Source organism: Amblyomma mixtum, chromosome 10 (assembly GCF_055824585.1).
Source record: "Amblyomma mixtum isolate Tamu chromosome 10, ASM5582458v1, whole genome shotgun sequence".
NCBI lineage: Eukaryota > Metazoa > Arthropoda > Arachnida > Ixodida > Ixodidae > Amblyomma > Amblyomma mixtum.
The window spans coordinates 11,696,786-11,713,300 of record NC_143021.1 but is presented as its reverse complement, the minus strand read 5'-3'; the positions used below and the strand labels follow the sequence as shown (position 1 = coordinate 11,713,300).

Genomic DNA, 16,515 nt, shown 5'->3' with positions numbered 1-16,515 from the left:
GTCGCGGCGGTCACATTTCGATGGGCGCGAAATGCTAGAGCCCACGTACTGTGCGTACTGTGTCAGTACACGTTAAAGAACCCCAAGTGGTCGAAATTATCTGGAGCCTTCCACTGTGGTAGTTCTCAGGGCTTCAGCCGCTTTGGGATGTTAAAGCGGCATAAAGCCAAATTCATCAGTCCAGGGTGAGAATTTAACGCTATTTCACCACTGTGAAATACCTGGGAAAACAAGAACAGGGCGATGTACATTTCGCAGGCACTCCCAAGTCATAAACGATTGTTTAGCAGCAGTATCCTTGTAGGAAAAAGCGAGTAATTTTAATTTGATACTACCCACCTCTGGGGCAGAAACACAGAGACTGAAGAAAAAAAATTGAAAATTGTTTTTTGGGTAAGAAAATGGCGCAGTGTCTGTCTCGCATATGTCGGTGGACACCTGGACACCGCCGTAAGGGAAGGGAGGAAGGTAGGAGTGAGAGAAGAAAGAGAGAAATAGGTGCCGTAGTGGAGGACTCCAGAATAATTTAGACCACTGGGGGATTTTTAACGCGCACTGACATCGCACAGCACACGGGCGCCTTTTGCGTTTCGCCTCAATGGAGACGCTGCCGCCGCGGTCGTGGTTGAACCCGAGTACTTAGGCTCAGTAGCCAAAATTAAATTGTGGACCGCACAGCAAGCTTTAGAAAGAAAAATGCTCGGTCTATCTTTAGGAGATCAAATAAAAGACAGAATGAGTGAGAGAATAAACACTATTTTAACAATAACTTAGCTGAGATCAAAAGGAGGGAACGTACTAATGGCGGGCATGAAATTCCGTGAGCCCATACCCGAAGGTTAGTTAGAGTGGATTCCAAGGGAAAGTAAACGTGTCAGGGCGCGGCAGAGAGTCTCGTGGCCAGAGGAAATTAGGATGTTTGTGGGGGCTGTATCTGCTTGCAATGAAATCGAAAAAAGAATTATCGTTATTTGCTAATAGCGCGTTTTGATTACGGCTATATTGCGTTGTATCCTCGGATAGGAGATCTGGACATTGGGAGATTTCTGTCGCTCATCTCTTATGAGATAATCATTCCAGTCGATAAACGCATGAAATAAACGCTAATGGCTTGTTTTTCGTTTTCTCACTGTCTGCTGGCTGGAGCCTATCACTCGTCTGTTCCTGGCACAGATGCAAACACAACGATGCCCTCCGGCACGTAAAGAGCGGCGGCCGCTCACCTTCATTGGCGCCGTCACGGACCTCGATCTTGTCGTACGGGCAGTCCTTGTATGGGTCCAGCTGGATGTCGACAAAGTACAGAGTGATGATGTTCTGCGGGCCTGCGTCCAGAGGCACACGGCACGAAGAGTTCGCCGGGTAGGCGTCCGGATAGTTGGGGCTGCTGATGAAGCCCCACGAGTCCTCGGTCCACACGCGGCAATTGCCTGAGAAAAAGAAGGGAACCACCGTCAATGCGAGCTCTTTCACCGACCAAAATAAAAAAAAAGTCCCTCTTCTTTTGCTTGGTTTCTTTTGTTCCTCCACAATTTGTTTGTTTATTTAGGTATTTATTCATTTTTTATTTATGGACTTACTGGTGGACCGATTAATTCGTTCGTTCACTCAGTCACTTTGACTACCGGATGCGATTATTATGCCAAAATATTCCAAATACCCCGGAGTTGCCCTTTAAGCTATCTCCATGAAGTCCATGGTTTCGGATCCCAAAACGCGGCTACTGCATGTGCCGGCTGTATGCCCTGCCATTTTGGCATTAACCAGAACGGCTTTGCGGCAGCGAGTAAAGCTGTCTTAGTTGTGCTGTTAAATGTATTAGCAGGAAGTGACCAACGGTGACGATTGTAGTCATGACCATTTCTGGCATGATGCCTTCGCTTTAGCTGTAAGGGCTCCCTGAGCTTTCTAACTCTGCTACTACTGGAGGTCGCTACGATCTCTTTTTTTTTTTTTCAAATCAAAATTTTATTTGTCTGTATACGTACACATTCATAAATTCTGATCTGCCTAAGCACATTTTGCTAGTTGGCTGATCAGGCAGCAGGTGGAGAAATACTTTCATATGTATACTTTACTTGTCTAAACACTCATACTAACATAGAAAAAAAAACAATAAACCAAACAAAACACAAACAAAAAATTTTGAACACAAAATTGCACATACGAAAGAACTCAAGCTATACACAGGGAAATACATTTGATGAGGCCTAGTGGTCCTACGGAGGCCTACACCGCTGAGACAACGGTAACCGGCAGCAGTGAGTTCGCGTTGCGTCGGCGAGGACGCACGAATATGTCGGAGTTACTCACTCGGTTCGACGTGCTGCTCCTCGAGCTCGTTGTAGCCGTGGTACCTGGCGCGGAAGCCTTGCAGGTTGACGATGTCATCCGAGTGGAAGTGCACCGCCATTGCGTTACCCGTAGAGCGAAGCTCCAGGGAGCTCTTCTGGTTTTCCCGGCAGAAGCGTCCCAGCGACTTGCTGTCTGCACGCAGGGGATAAGCGAAACGACACGTGCCATTATTAGCGCCCATTGATAGGAAAACACCGTAAGTATAGTTTATTTTTTCGGTAACGTGCGCATTGTCTACATTACGGTTAAATTCTTTTACAGGGCTACGGCGAATCACTGACGAACACGTGTGGCGACCCGTTTTCGCTGTTTCTATCGCATCTGCAAGACAGTCCGTCTTGCAGTGACGGGACGCGCCAAGACCAGAGACAGGAAAGGCATACGGAAATGTTCGACCGGCTGCGAATTGCAAGTATATATGCTAATGTCCTCAGATGTCCTCTCTTAATTAGGTACGTGTACCGCCACACAGCAAACACGTAAGGAGCAAAAATACAAGCAAAAAATCATCCTGCCATTCATCTTCATCACCATAAGCCGCACTACACCCACTGTAGGGGCAGTGGTCTTTCCCATGTCTCTAAAATTAACCCTGTCCTTTGGCAGCTGTGGCCATCTTATCCCCGCATTTTTTCTTCCGCATAATACATTTTTTCTGTCGTTGACCACAATAAATGCCAAAATATAATTCAAGAACTTAAACCTCCCGAAGAGTCTCTCAGCTCGTTTTGGCCATGAATCGTCCCTGTAACGCGGCCTGAAGGGCCCGCGCAGCGGTCCTCGCGCTGAGAGATGCTCTCTCGGGCGGAGGTGAAAAATCCTTGATAGAACTTTCTGTAACAGAACCAAATAATTATGTCGCCACTCTGACTGCCGCTAATCGCCCTTGTATCGGCGGAGGCACCAGTATGAGCTAAAGATCAGAATAATTGTCACGGTGATTGTCACGTACCAGATAATCAGATAACTGCCATGGAACGTCGTAAGTAGTCGAGAAAAAAACACTAAGCATGTCTTCTTGTATATCGCGAAGTAAGCAAGCATGTAAACGGGGAGAAAATACAACACAGAGAATGAGAACAGTACTAAAGCTATTCAAATAACTTGAAAGTAAACAGTGCGATAACGATGGCCAACAAAATAGACGACAAAACTTGCAACACAAAGAAAAATAAAATGGAAAGGAATTTTTCGCAACACAGAAATGGTTGCTGATGCACTCAAGACGATATGATAGGGAAAGAGGTAAGTTGCCCTCTGCCACCGTAATAAAAAAATGCCTTAAGCGTTTCTAGCCCTCTTTTGCATTTACCATACTATAACAACATTGATCGTTTAAATTCGGCGGCTATTAATATATCTTATCGTGCCCGGCGAGGAAATTCCTCTTCCCTTTGGACACGTTGTGTCTATCTTGTATTGGATGCCACTTTGCGCAATCGATGCTAATTCGAAACACCACTTTAGGGGTAGATATCTATAGAGGCGGCCAACATGGAGCAACACTGGCTATGTCTGGCGTTGTGCCAGTCGGTCTTTTGTGTGTTAGCCATAGCGCAAAGTTTTGATAGCATGCATGCTGCTCGGAAGATTGTTTGACCTTGATATTTTCTCGCTGTGTTTTTCGTGCTATGAGAACCTTTGTGGCAGCAGCTGGCGCTGAGCAGAGCTATTTGAAGATCAGTGGAAGTGGCCTTTATACTGAAGTCGGTGCACTTAGGCTGATTACGATGATGAAGAGAAGTTGCGAATGTATGACGTCTTGTGGTGTAATTATTTGGACTATTGGACCAGCAGGATATTTGAGTGTTGATATAACAGTTTTGTGAACTAAGGGAAGAAAAAGAGCTGGAGAGCCTGCTCATTTAAGTTTTGAACTTTAAACATAATGGTGCAATGACTTTGTTAGTTCCGATTGCCGGGACGTAGCAATGAATGTGCGCTCGGAGGTTGAATTGAGCGCTGTCTGGATATAATCAGCTCTTCTCATACCCTCAGTTGCGCACGCGGGCGAGGTATCTCTATTCCTAAAGCCGCTCTGACATTTGGAGCCACAATGTTTTTTAACAGCGGCGCAACTAACACAGTACAAGAAAGAACACGACACATATGCGCTCGTACTGTTTCAGTTGCGCCGCTGTGCTCTACCATCATGCGGTCCTTCGCCCAACATTGCGTTATTCTGAACCTGTAAAAGAGTACACCCGAACGTGCTGAGCAAAGCAGGCGGGGGAGGGGGGCTTTATTTCAGCCTTTTACACGAGTCGATGAGATGCCAGTTTCCCTTCGTCAAAGCAATTCTAATAAACACTGCTGATCACGAACTGAAAGTAGAAATAGTAGATGTAAAAGATAAAAAATTTGTCTGGGGCCTCTGCATCAAGAGTTCATCTAAAATGCTATAGTGACGAACCGGCCACTTTTCTAGAAGCGTTTTTAAGTTTCGCTACTAGCAACGATTGGACATATTTTTAATGTTTCTGTAAGCTCAGTCTTGTTCTCAATAATTCAGTACTTTAGAACAATTAAAAATCCTATAATGTTCCTGTTGTTGTTTATCATTTGTGCTCTCGTTCGGCGTGTATAAGCTTGCACTATGCAACAACGCAAAAAGGATATGTTGTTTTCTTTCCTGAAGTCTGTTGTAATCTTACAGAGGTAGTTGCTAGCGACTTTTTTCCAGGATAGGAGTAGAGGTTCAATTGGGCCTGTCGGTCGCTCTGCGTGGCTAGAAGGAGCGGCGCAAAAAGACGAGGACGAACACAGAAGCTCGTCGTCTTTTCGCGGTGCTCTCTCTAACCAACTAGGACTTCTGGCATCTAATGAATACGGTAAGATTCTCGCTATATGACACGGAGTCGGCTTCGCCGAAGTTATTACCAGCCATAGCTTTCTCTTTCTCGAAAGGGGTACGTTAAGCGTGCGGAAATAGATCAAAGGCTGCTCTCTTCGCAATGCCACGTGACAGTAACCTACGCGACCGGCCTGCAGCAATGCTTCAGGGCCCACTCTCACAGAAAATGTTTTAGAAAGTCTATAGAGTGCCTACAGAATTCTGGCTATGAAGTCTATAGAATCTCTACAGACTAATCTTAGACAACATTCTATAGGCAATACAAGTGCCATAGACAGCCTATAGACAGTCTATAGATTTATGGCCATACACTTATAGTAGACTTCTGTCTATAGACAGTCTATAGACTAATCATAGACAGCAGTCTATAAGCAATACAAGTGCCATAGACAGTCTATGGACAATCTATGCATTTATGGCCATACATTTTTAGTACACTTTTGTCTATAGACAGTCTATAGAATATGAACAGACAAAAAGCAATATCTATAGGAAGTCAATAGAGTCAATAAGAAGTCTATAGACTATGAATAGACAAAAAGCAATATCTATAGGAAGTCAAGAGAGTCAATGAGAAGTTTATAGACTGCCTATGGACCATCCAAGAGCAGCACGTACTGAAGGAGGGTCCGTCGAAGATCTCCACGTAGTCCGAGGAGCAGCGTGGGTTCCGCTCCATGAACAGGGTCTCGAACTTGAGCGCCACCACGTCCCCGGGCTTGACCCTGATCACCGTGAAGCAGTCCGTGTTGGGCGGGTACGTGTCCGGGAAGTTGGGGCTCTCCACGGTGCCATTGTTGTCCTGCACGTCTCCCGGACAGGGCGGCATGCGCGACCCGATGACCGCCGGCGAACCGACTGCGGCCAGAAAGGAACCACCGCGAGAGTGACCGCGCTGCTGCTGAGGACGCTGCTGCTGCGGACGCTGTTGCTGCGGACGCTGCTGCGGGCGCGCCGGCGGTGGACCGCCGAAAGATTCGTGCGCTGCGAGTTCAGAAACGGGCGACACTGACTCGCCGGGGCATCGGGACACGCCTGCGAGGGAGACACAACAACAGAACGACGCCCTCTTGCATCGCTTCGCCGTGCTTAAGCCGCCACCCTGTGGTGAACAACAACGAAAAAAAATAACGAGAACGCCGCAAGCAGAAACGTGGCTGAGCCTCGCGTTTCGATGGAGGCGAAACGCAAGAGGCTCCCGTGTGCTGTGCGATGTCAGTGCACGTTAGAGATCCCCAGGTGGTCGAAATTATTCCGGAGACCTCCACTACGGCACCTCTTTCTTCTTTCACTCCCCCCTTCCTCCCTTCCCTTACGGCGCGGTTCAGGTGTCCGTCGAGGTATGTGAGATAGGTACTGCGCCATTTCATTTCCTCGAAAACCAGTTTACCAATTGCCTCTCGTACCTCGCTATTGAGGGCTTTTCATCAACCTTGCGCGTTGCCTTCGCGTTTTGAGCTTCCGCCCACCGCAACGCTACGATTAGCAATTCCAGCGAATAATACGTGATTATACAGGTGTTATTTTGGGCAAATGAAAGTGCGCCTGAAAGACAAAATTAGGCTGCGATGTTCTCGAACGTTGAAGAGGGCCTAGAAAAATGGTAATAAAAACCTTCCCAGGTGTCACCACAGACTGCGTAGCTGGCCCCGAGTGCCAGCTTGCCACCATGAAATTTAAGTACTGCTAAACAGTGCTGAAAAATGAACACCTTAAGTGCCATGAGAAGCAATCACGCATATTGTGAGAACAGCAGCAGGGACTCTCTGTCTGCAAATCAAGCTATCCGACTGCTTGAAGCTAGCAAAAAAATATCTGCGTTTTACGGGACCAAATCGGGATATTCTCTACCTTTGTGCCACGCTGGCCTAGGGTAGAATTTCATTATTGTCCTATCTTTTAGTGTGTTGTCATTTGCGCCAAATAAGACAAGTGTGTTATCGAAATGTCATCTAACCCGCCAGTTAACTCTATTTGTTGGACCTTATAAGGATACCTAGCGAGACTGTCTAGTAGTGTAGCAGTGTACGACAACATTTAAAAACACACTGCATGCACAAGTTTTGGAGGAGTGGCTGAGTTTAGCCTATTCCACTCAGTGAAGAGCGGATCGTCCTAACCGTAAGGCAGTTGCCATGCTGGACTACCGCACGCGGATTTGTGTTGATTGCGAGAGCACGGCAGCCACCGCCGGTTCTGGACATCAGTTAAGGCGCGGGCATTGATGTTGCGAGCTGGAACACGTTCTGCCTATCGTGGCCAGAGCACGCCTGAGTCGACGGGCTGCGCAGTTACGCAATTATCGGCTGGCGCAGCGGGTATATTAAATTAAACAACACCGGAGGCTCAAGAGACTTCTTTGGTATTCGACGCATATCGTTTAGTCCTAAGAAAGGCTGTCACACCTAATCAATCTTTAATTTCATTTGTTTGTTTCAGTTTTTCGTGTAATACAAGAAACTGAGGACGGCGAGGAAACGGAGTATTGCACCACTGCTTGACGGGCCTCGCCGCCTCGTAGTATTGACCGTCAGCAACATAAAAAAAACTCACCATTGACTGACGTGCAAGCAATAAGGAGTGGAAAAGCGTAGTGTAGGGAGCTATGTAAGGCTCGTCGATTTGCTACTCTGCGTCACTTCAGCGCGAATAAACGAAACATTCTCTCAGTTGTGCTCCATGTTGGCTTTCAAAGGGAGGCTACCACATGATATACCTGTTGGTGTCGGAAAACATTCGAATTTAAATATTCGGTGAAGTGGTTAAGCTGAACAAAACTGTCAGATTGCCGTAAATGCACGCACTCTCGAAGCAGTTGACGCTTTTGATGATTCCTTTCTATTCAGGACAATAAATGTTTCCTGTGAAACAAAAACTGTCGAATCCAAGGTGAAACACACGCCAGAACTAACACGATTGAGTTCCGATAGAGGCGGGACCATTGGAACGTCATGTGTGTTTCCAGAACGTATACAAAAACCAGTTCTTCCTGCTTTTATTGACAACAGATATTCACTTTTAGGACTAGGCAGGTATCTTCGTGGTCAAAAGTATATGGAAGAATACACAATACAAAACCAGCGGCAAAAGGCGACTTTTTTTCTTTTGTCGCCCTGCACGTGTGTGGTATTTGTCAAGCTGCCACAAGCAGCCCTCTTTCTTTGGAGTTCTTTCCATACGAGCACGTACAAGTGCGGTCTTCCTTCATTTCTAATGTCCGCTAGACGTGCTGTGCAGATGTGCGCTGAAATGAACTGGGCAGTTGCCAAGGCCAAAGCGTCTTATCTGAGGACCGCCACGTGCCGACGAGCACCGCATAGTTCCCGGGAAGGCCGCTCTGCGCATGCACGCCTCTCCTCTTCCAGCTTCCGTGGTGGAGAATAAACCACTGGCTCCTTCAGCGCATGCGCAATTCATGTTAGTGACTGACGACTGCGACAGATGGCGGTAGCTCTCAGGCGCACATAGCTGTATCGAGGTGGCCACTTGCCACTTGCCACATTTAACCGGATCGCGCCGGCTTCTCGCACGTGCGTTTGTTTTCAACCAGTAGCCGACAAAATTTCGCCACTCCCCAGAGGGCAGCATATATTGTGAAAACGACCAATTCCGTTTTTCTCAACTGTCATCATCATCATCAGCCTGACTACTCCCACTGCAGGGCAACGGCCTCTTCCATGTCCCTCCAATTAACCCTGTCCTTCGCCACTTGCAGCCACCGTATTCCCGCAAATTTCTTAATCTCATCCACCCATCAGCTGTACATTACCATAAGCAGCAGTTAAGCAGCGCCACCTAGTAGCAGATGGAAGATATTTTATGAGAAGGGATAAGGGAACAATAAAATCATTCATTTCCATCAGGTCGATGACGCATTGTATCAATGCTGCTTTCTGTAGTGTATGAGGCAGCAGTTAGATTGCGTTTGCAGAAAATGTTTTTTTAGAGTATTCTCTTCTACACGAACGGTTACCAGCATGCGAATCCTTTATTGTTCTCCCCTGGATGTTACTTTTTAAGTTACATTCTGAGTGTTTCTTAAAAAAGAAATTACCTTTTGGAATGCTTTGGAAGCGCGGGAGCGAAATCGGCTGTTGTGGTACAGCAACGCCGAGAAAACGGAATTCAGTGCGGGTTTGGATTCATTTTTCCACTGGCTCCACCCGCGAGTGGTGCTGTAAATCACCCAAGTTTCGCAGAGAAAGCGGGGCTAGCGTGCACTTGCGAATGCCCAGAAGCAGCGGTGGCTTGTAAACCAGGAGTTGCATCGTTGCCAGTGTCAGTGCTAAATAAAATGATGCGTTTGCGAGAAGCGCTTGGTGGGGCCACCGTTCACGGTGCTGAGGGTGCGGGAAATGAGTGAGGCGTAGAGCTCTCTTGTTTACGCGACAGCATAAAGCTTTCGTTCTGCAGAGAATCCAGCGTCGGCGCTTTTGTGAGCTAAAAATCCGGATTTTTGGAGAAGGTGGTTACGTCACACGTGAAGTGGAGGATTTAAAGAGTGATTAAAACAAAGAAGGCACATACCACAACACTGGACTTACAACTAAGTCCAGCGTTGTGGTGTGTGCCTTCTTTGTTCTTGTCTGGCGTCTGTTTTCGCTGGTTCCCTTTCTATGCAATATGAACCAACTAGCCCAGCAGTTTGCACTCCTGGATTAAAACATTAGAGCACTGGTTATATGAAGCTGGCAACACGGCTCAGTTTTCACTAGCACATATAAGTATATAAAGTATACGAACTGTGCTGAAAAGAGAACTGGAATAAGTAGTCGGGAATGGAACCCCTGACAGTTGGGTTGCTATAGAGACACTCTATCGCTAGGCCACACAGGCATCTTCGTACGGCTTGGCTAAAGCGTGGCTTTTTATGCATGTCTTGCGGTCTTCCACATATTGACTGTGACTGTGAAAGAGGAAACGTGTCTGCTTGGGCAAGAGGAATCGCTGACGCGATTCATCAACGCTGTCGCGGAATACCCTTAAATGCGGAGCTCAAGGGTTGCCTAAATTATTGAGCTCCGCAGCCACACTGACGCCATAGTATGGGGATTATCACATCCTGCTTGGCCGAAACGGCTCTTTCCGCTAGAGGCCAGTTGGATGGCAGTATTGGGTGAACGCGGGAGTTTAGGGATACCGGAAGCCATGAGAACGACGCTCAGAAGCAATGCCCAACAGCCATTGTTGTAGAACTGTCATCATACCAACAGGAAGACTTGGCAACCCACTGCCTCGATGCTTTGTAACGCTTGTTTCTTTATGGTCCTACGCAGCGACAGTCGCTTAGCCTTATCACTTTGCTGTCCGTGAGAGGAGACGACCTCTCTGGCAAGACTGCAGCCGCACACAGCTGCTTCTATGCTATTCGAGACTTCTAAATTGGTAAATTGTATTTTGAGGAAAAGAAATGGCGCAGTACCTGTCTCACATATCTCAGCGAACACCTGAACCACGCCGTAAGGGAAGGAAAGAAGGTGGGAGTCATAGAAGAACGAGAGAAAGAGTTGCCGTAGTGGAGGTCTCCGGAATAATTTTTACCACCTGGGGATCTTTAACGTGCACCGAAAAGATCCCCACGAGACTGTTGTAGATGTTCTCCTCGCCTCATGTCGAAAGTTCTCAGTCACCTTTAAACTGAGTGCGACCCACAGCGGCGGTAGTTCTAATCTTCAACAGTCCACCGAGCGCACCTGTTGCTACCTGCGCCGCCAAGCTCATTTTTCAGGGGACCGTTTCGCCCACTATAAGAAGTCTTAGAGTTTGAGGCTGACTTCCTTCAACTGGGTTGCGTACCGTCACCACTACGTGAGAATAGAGTGATTTAGCACAGCGGAGATGACTAGTTCAGGCGTATACCGGATTACCGGACAAACCCTACACACACACGTAGTGGCAGGAGCGAGACCAGCTGTGGTCAGTACGTTATACGTTATTAAATATCCTCTATGCTAAATCTCTCTAATAAACAATAGGCCTACCGGCAACCTAGCAGTCCGGAAACGTGCCAGGACCAAAAACTAGAAATTCCTCGGGAAGGGATCCAGTCCACGTAGTCCATTGTACTCACAATTTCGCCGCCCATCTTCGATCTCGTATTTTCTTCCAGTAGCGCCGCGGGAAGATCCGTGGTTTTGCGTGCCGCCGAACTGCCGGCTTCTCCTGCAGGAAAAATGTTACTCTGAGTGAGCTGGGCCTCCCGCATTCTGGACGCCCCACACCGCCCAGAATGATTCATGAACATGGGTGGTGCCATGGTTCGAGATTCCAAAGGATTCGGAGGTAAATTGATGCACACATTCGAGTGGAGTAAAGGGTCCACTAGAATGATTGGGGCTCCTTGCGTTTGACGTTTTCAAAGCGCTATCGTTATATAATGGACGTGTTAAATGTGCTACGCTACGCGACATCTGGCAATGAATCGGAAGCTATGGAGTAGAAAGAACTTTTTCCTACGCAACGAATTATCGTCCCCGCTTTCAGTTATTAGATGTGTTGCTTGTTGGGCGAGTTGATGATACATAATAATACAGCAGTGCGCAACAAGAGTGGACAAAAAGAGCAATTTCAGTTATTAGTTCTCTCTTGTTGATAACGCATTTGCTATGCACGTCCTATTACATGAAGTTACATCATCATCAGCAGCAGCAGCCTGACTACGCCCACTGCAGGACAGAGGCCTCTCCTATGTCGCTACAATTAACCCTGCCCTGTGCCATCTGAGGTCACCCTATCCCCGCATTACCTAAACAAGCCACAGGTGGAGAGAGTAATGCGCCAGGGGGCTAGGCGCATTACTCTCGCCAGGGGGCTAGGCGCATTACTCTCTCCACTCTGTCGCTTGTTTAGGTAATGCGGGGATAAGGCGGCCAGGCGCACCGTCATGTGGCCAAACTGCTGGCGGAATGACCCAGCTGCGAAAGTTCTGCCCCTGTGTACATCCCTTCATTTGCAAGGAAAATTATCTTCAGTGGACGGAGACGTCACACTCTCACATTGTCTCACATTGTCTCACACACTCATATTGTTCCATGTATTGCTATGCAAGACATGTTTTTACATCGCTGTTTAGAAAGTGTAAAAACGCTCGGTGTGATTTATTTGAAATTTCTTGTACTTTTATTTATTCTTTCAGGAAGAGAAGCTCCCTCGGACGGCTCGATTCTCTTCTGTATTAGAAGGGGCAGCAAAATGCGCCATGCACATATTTCAGAGCTTCAAGTCGCGTTGGTGTCATAAATAGGTTCAGTGCGCTCTGGGAGCGCTCGGTAGACACGCCTGCTACACGTCTGCTCTGCACCCCGGTGGAGACGAGGCTCCAAGCTTAGTAATATTTACTTGCAAAACAAATGGATCTTTTGAAGCAGTCCGTAAGCTAATGGCAGGTCCCTGGTATAACAATTCATTCTCGCTTTCGATCATTGTTGTCAGTTTCACTCTTAGTAGTGACCTTCCTGAAAAGTGATCTGAAAAATATTGGATCAGCTCTTACAAATATCTCGAGAAATTAAAGCCTTGAGCTTTCTTTCGAGTTGTGATCGCGACTGGCTTCATCATTGTTGCTAGAAACTTGTGTGTCAAAAAAAGTAACGCATGCATTATCCGCGACTGGTTTCGTCATCTTAAATAAGAATGAAAATCATCTCAAATAAGAGTGAAAAGTCACAGTTAAACTCCTGCCCAGGAAACGCAGTCTGGCACCCTGCAAAGCTATCTTCGGTCGCTCGTTCGCCTCCGTAGCGACGGCGCCGTTCTACGGTTGTTGCGGGGCAATTACTGCCTCAGTGTCCTACCTTAAGCATCCGTGCCTCTTATTGAAACAGCCTCTGGCACGCCCGTTTTCCGCTCTCGCTGCCACCGGTCTGCCGCGTAAGTACAGGCAGAACACGTGTACTGGCATAGGACAATTATGCGTCCGCCGATCAAACTACCTGACTGGGACAGGCATAACTCCGCGGCAAGAAACGCAAAGCCTGGCTTTTCTTCTTGTGTTGCGCAAGTATACTGTCCACCTTCAGCACTGTGGCTCAGTTGGTTGCCTCACATGCCTTGGAGGCTTGTGCAAGTGCGCTCGATTTGTTCGCGCCGCACAGACGCGCCGCACGAAGCTATTTAAAATGCTTCCCTTATATCCTTAGTATGCTTTGGCGGTTCGCACAGAAGGAACTGTAAAAGTACGGAGAGCTGAGCTAGTAGTTGGTGCATGGCGATGTGATCTTGGCCGCGCGCAGCAAGGTCCTGAAGAAAGTTAAGGCTTCTACCAAATGACAGGCATCTGAAACAACCCCTCAAAAGGAAACGAAAAATATTGCGGTCATACCGTATGTCGCATCGCCCACGACAAGTTGGGCAGAGGTATGGAGCAGAAGTTATGTTTTCTGCGCCCATTAAGCTAGGCAGCATTTGTGCTAGAGTAAACAGAAAAATAGACGACAAGAAAAGCCGTGCAGGCAATGAAAAATGCTAGGTAAAACATGAAGTATCTTTTCTTCCGTGCGCAAAAGGGGTGGTGTACAGAGTTCCACTGACATGTGCCCAGAATTATATGGGTCAAACAGGAAGGTGTCTCAACATTACGCTACGTGAACATGAAAACTTCTTAAGAAAAGCGCCCCCTTCGAACGTAGCACCACACCATAAGGAATGCAACCAGGAGCCCCCTTTACACTCTCCTTGCATGCCTTTGTTCAGTGATGCTTCAGCTTTGTACAAGCACAGAGAAAAATTAACTAGACAATTAAAATAAGCCTACCTCATTCGCAAGAATTCTGATACGTACGTAAGCACACCTTCGGCCATAATTCATCCCCGCGAAATCGCATATCTGGACAAGGCTGCCTGATGTCAGTGATATTATTTGCGAAACATGCGCACTTGGTTGTCAGATTGTTATTTTGTACATGTACATGTTGTTAGGAGAAGGTAAGTGACGCCAACCAAGTAAAATACAGGAAAACACGACGTTTCGGGACCGGCTCGGCCCCTTCTTCACGGTGTGACTACGGGCGAGCGCAGCTTGGCTTTTTAAGCCCCTGTGTGGAGGACCTGCGGGTCAATGGCCGCAGCCCATGGACGTAGGATGAGGGGAGAGTCCCCAGGGAACGATTAACATTCTCTCGTGTTTGCTGTATGTGCCACGACTCGAGTAGAAGCCTCCTGCGTGGGTTAGCTTCCGTTTCCAATACAATGGTGCTGTCGAAGTCAATTGGGTGGTCACACCCTTCACAGTGTTCGGCCACGGCGCTGCGTTGACGATTCATGTGACGGACGTCCGCTTTGTGTTGGTTCATCCTTTCCGCGAAGTTCTTCGTTTCCCCTATGTACGACGCCGGGCAGACGGAACACGGAATTTTGTACACGACGCCCTGGGCCTTTTTGAGAGGCGTGAGAGGCGTGAGCGAGACGCTCGGTCGCATTCTCGGAAAAGAAGGGGTGCTGACAACGCACAAACCGACCAGCACTATCGGTCGCCTTCTCCCCCGCCCAAAAAACCGGCAGCCCAGAAAAAGGCCCAGGGCGTCGTGTACAAAATTCCGTGTTCCGTCTGCCCGGCGTCGTACATAGGGGAAACGAAGAACTTCGCGGAAAGGATGAACCAACACAAAGCGGACGTCCGTCACATGAATCGTCAACGCAGCGCCGTGGCCGAACACTGTGAAGGGTGTGACCACCCAATTGACTTCGACAGCACCATTGTATTGGAAACGGAAGCTAACCCACGCAGGAGGCTTCTACTCGAGTCGTGGCACATACAGCAAACACGAGAGAATGTTAATCGTTCCCTGGGGACTCTCCCCTCATCCTACGTCCATGGGCTGCGGCCATTGACCCGCAGGTCCTCCACACAGGGGCTTAAAAAGCCAAGCTGCGCTCGCCCGTAGTCACACCGTGAAGAAGGGGCCGAGCCGGTCCCGAAACGTCGTGTTTTTCCTGTATTTTACTTGGTTGGCGTCACTTACCTTCTCCTAACATTAAATTTCCCAACCAGACAGACTTCTGTCGAATGTTTTCTTTTGAGTATGTACATGTTGCTCCAATAAATCATTCAGTTGATAGTCAGCGCTCGTGTCTTGTCGCTTCTTTTGTCTGTCCTCGTCCTGTGTGCGCTGTTCAGTCCGGCACAAAAGGACATGCATTTTTCCGAGTTTGTTAGTTGCCCTCGGCGCTTGTTTTTGTTGTGCAAGTATCGGTTTCCTGTCACTAAAGGCGCACTGGGGCCAGTCGCAGCCCGAGCAGTGGTCCTGATCCTCTGTTCTAGTCTTCTCTTATAATATGCAGTTTGCTTTTTAATAGAACACCCGCTTTCTGTCACAGTGGCGCATCGCATAAGAATGCCATGAAAATGTCCCAAACACGAGCAGGGGACGGGCGGAGCAACGACGCAGCGTGCAGAGACAATCTCTTTAGTGTGCACTGCAAATGTGCACTGAAACTAGGCGGCTACTAGAAGTGACAGCGGTGACATGCGAAGTGGCATGCACGCACGCAAACACCGACGCACAGCACAGGGAGTAGAGACGCACTCAATGCCATTAATCGAGCTGAAAAGCTTTTTCTCACTGAGAAACATTATGAAGGTCCTCGTCTCGTTGCACTGAGTGGTATGGCTCCCTTTAGGCATCAGAACACTGGGATGTTTGTGGCGCTGATCAGAATCCACTACGAGCGAAATCTTCACTTTTCTGGGGATGATATGAAGCCATTCAACACGAAAATGATGTGTTCAGGCTGTATGGGTATTAGCCACTGAATTACTGGAGGTAATGAACGAAGCACTGCGAAAAACGAGGAGTCGCCACCATCGCAATGTCCCAGGTAAGCGCAGAAATCATTTAATCCGCGATTGCGTCTCCTGCCTCCAAGCAAGGAGTACCCAACACCACATAAATCCTTCACTGAGTTAGAAGAGAACACCCTTGGGAGACTACAAACCAACACATACACAACGCCAGCTAAGTTACACCAGTGGTACCCTACACTATACTCTCCGCAGTGCCCACACTGTGGAGAGGTAGCTAACATCTACCACATGGTGTTGGCATGGCAATTTAATCCTTTAGTTGACCCCATTCAAAACCCCTCGAAGGAGCAGTGGGAGGCTATTCTGCTCAGCGATGATCCTGACCGTCAGCACTAGCTGATGGGGAGGGCCAGCGCAGCAGCAGCAGCCAGTGGACTACCGGACTAGGCGGCCCACCCACATGTTCTACGAATATTGAACAAATAAAGATACTTTCAATCAATCAATCAATCAATCAATCAATCAATCAATCAATCAATCAATCAATCAATCAATCAATCAATCA

General features: G+C 47.8%; 1 protein-coding gene across 2 annotated transcripts in view; it reads right to left on the bottom strand.

Annotated features, from left to right (window-relative positions):
* Positions 1-16,515, bottom strand: part of LOC149325136 (mannan-binding lectin serine protease 1-like) — a 110,679-nt gene that overhangs the window by 67,202 nt on the left and 26,962 nt on the right. Inside the window, exons 2-5 of one of the 2 annotated variants that reach the window (XM_089564055.1) lie at positions 11,280-11,371; positions 5,828-6,244; positions 2,314-2,487; positions 1,224-1,430 (exon numbers count right to left, since the gene is read on the bottom strand). In XM_089564055.1, the coding sequence (XP_089420181.1) occupies positions 1,224-1,430; positions 2,314-2,487; positions 5,828-6,244; positions 11,280-11,371 (890 nt within the window). The remainder of the gene's footprint in view (positions 1-1,223; positions 1,431-2,313; positions 2,488-5,827; positions 6,245-11,279; positions 11,372-16,515) is intronic. The other variant, XM_089564054.1, reaches the window with a different exon arrangement.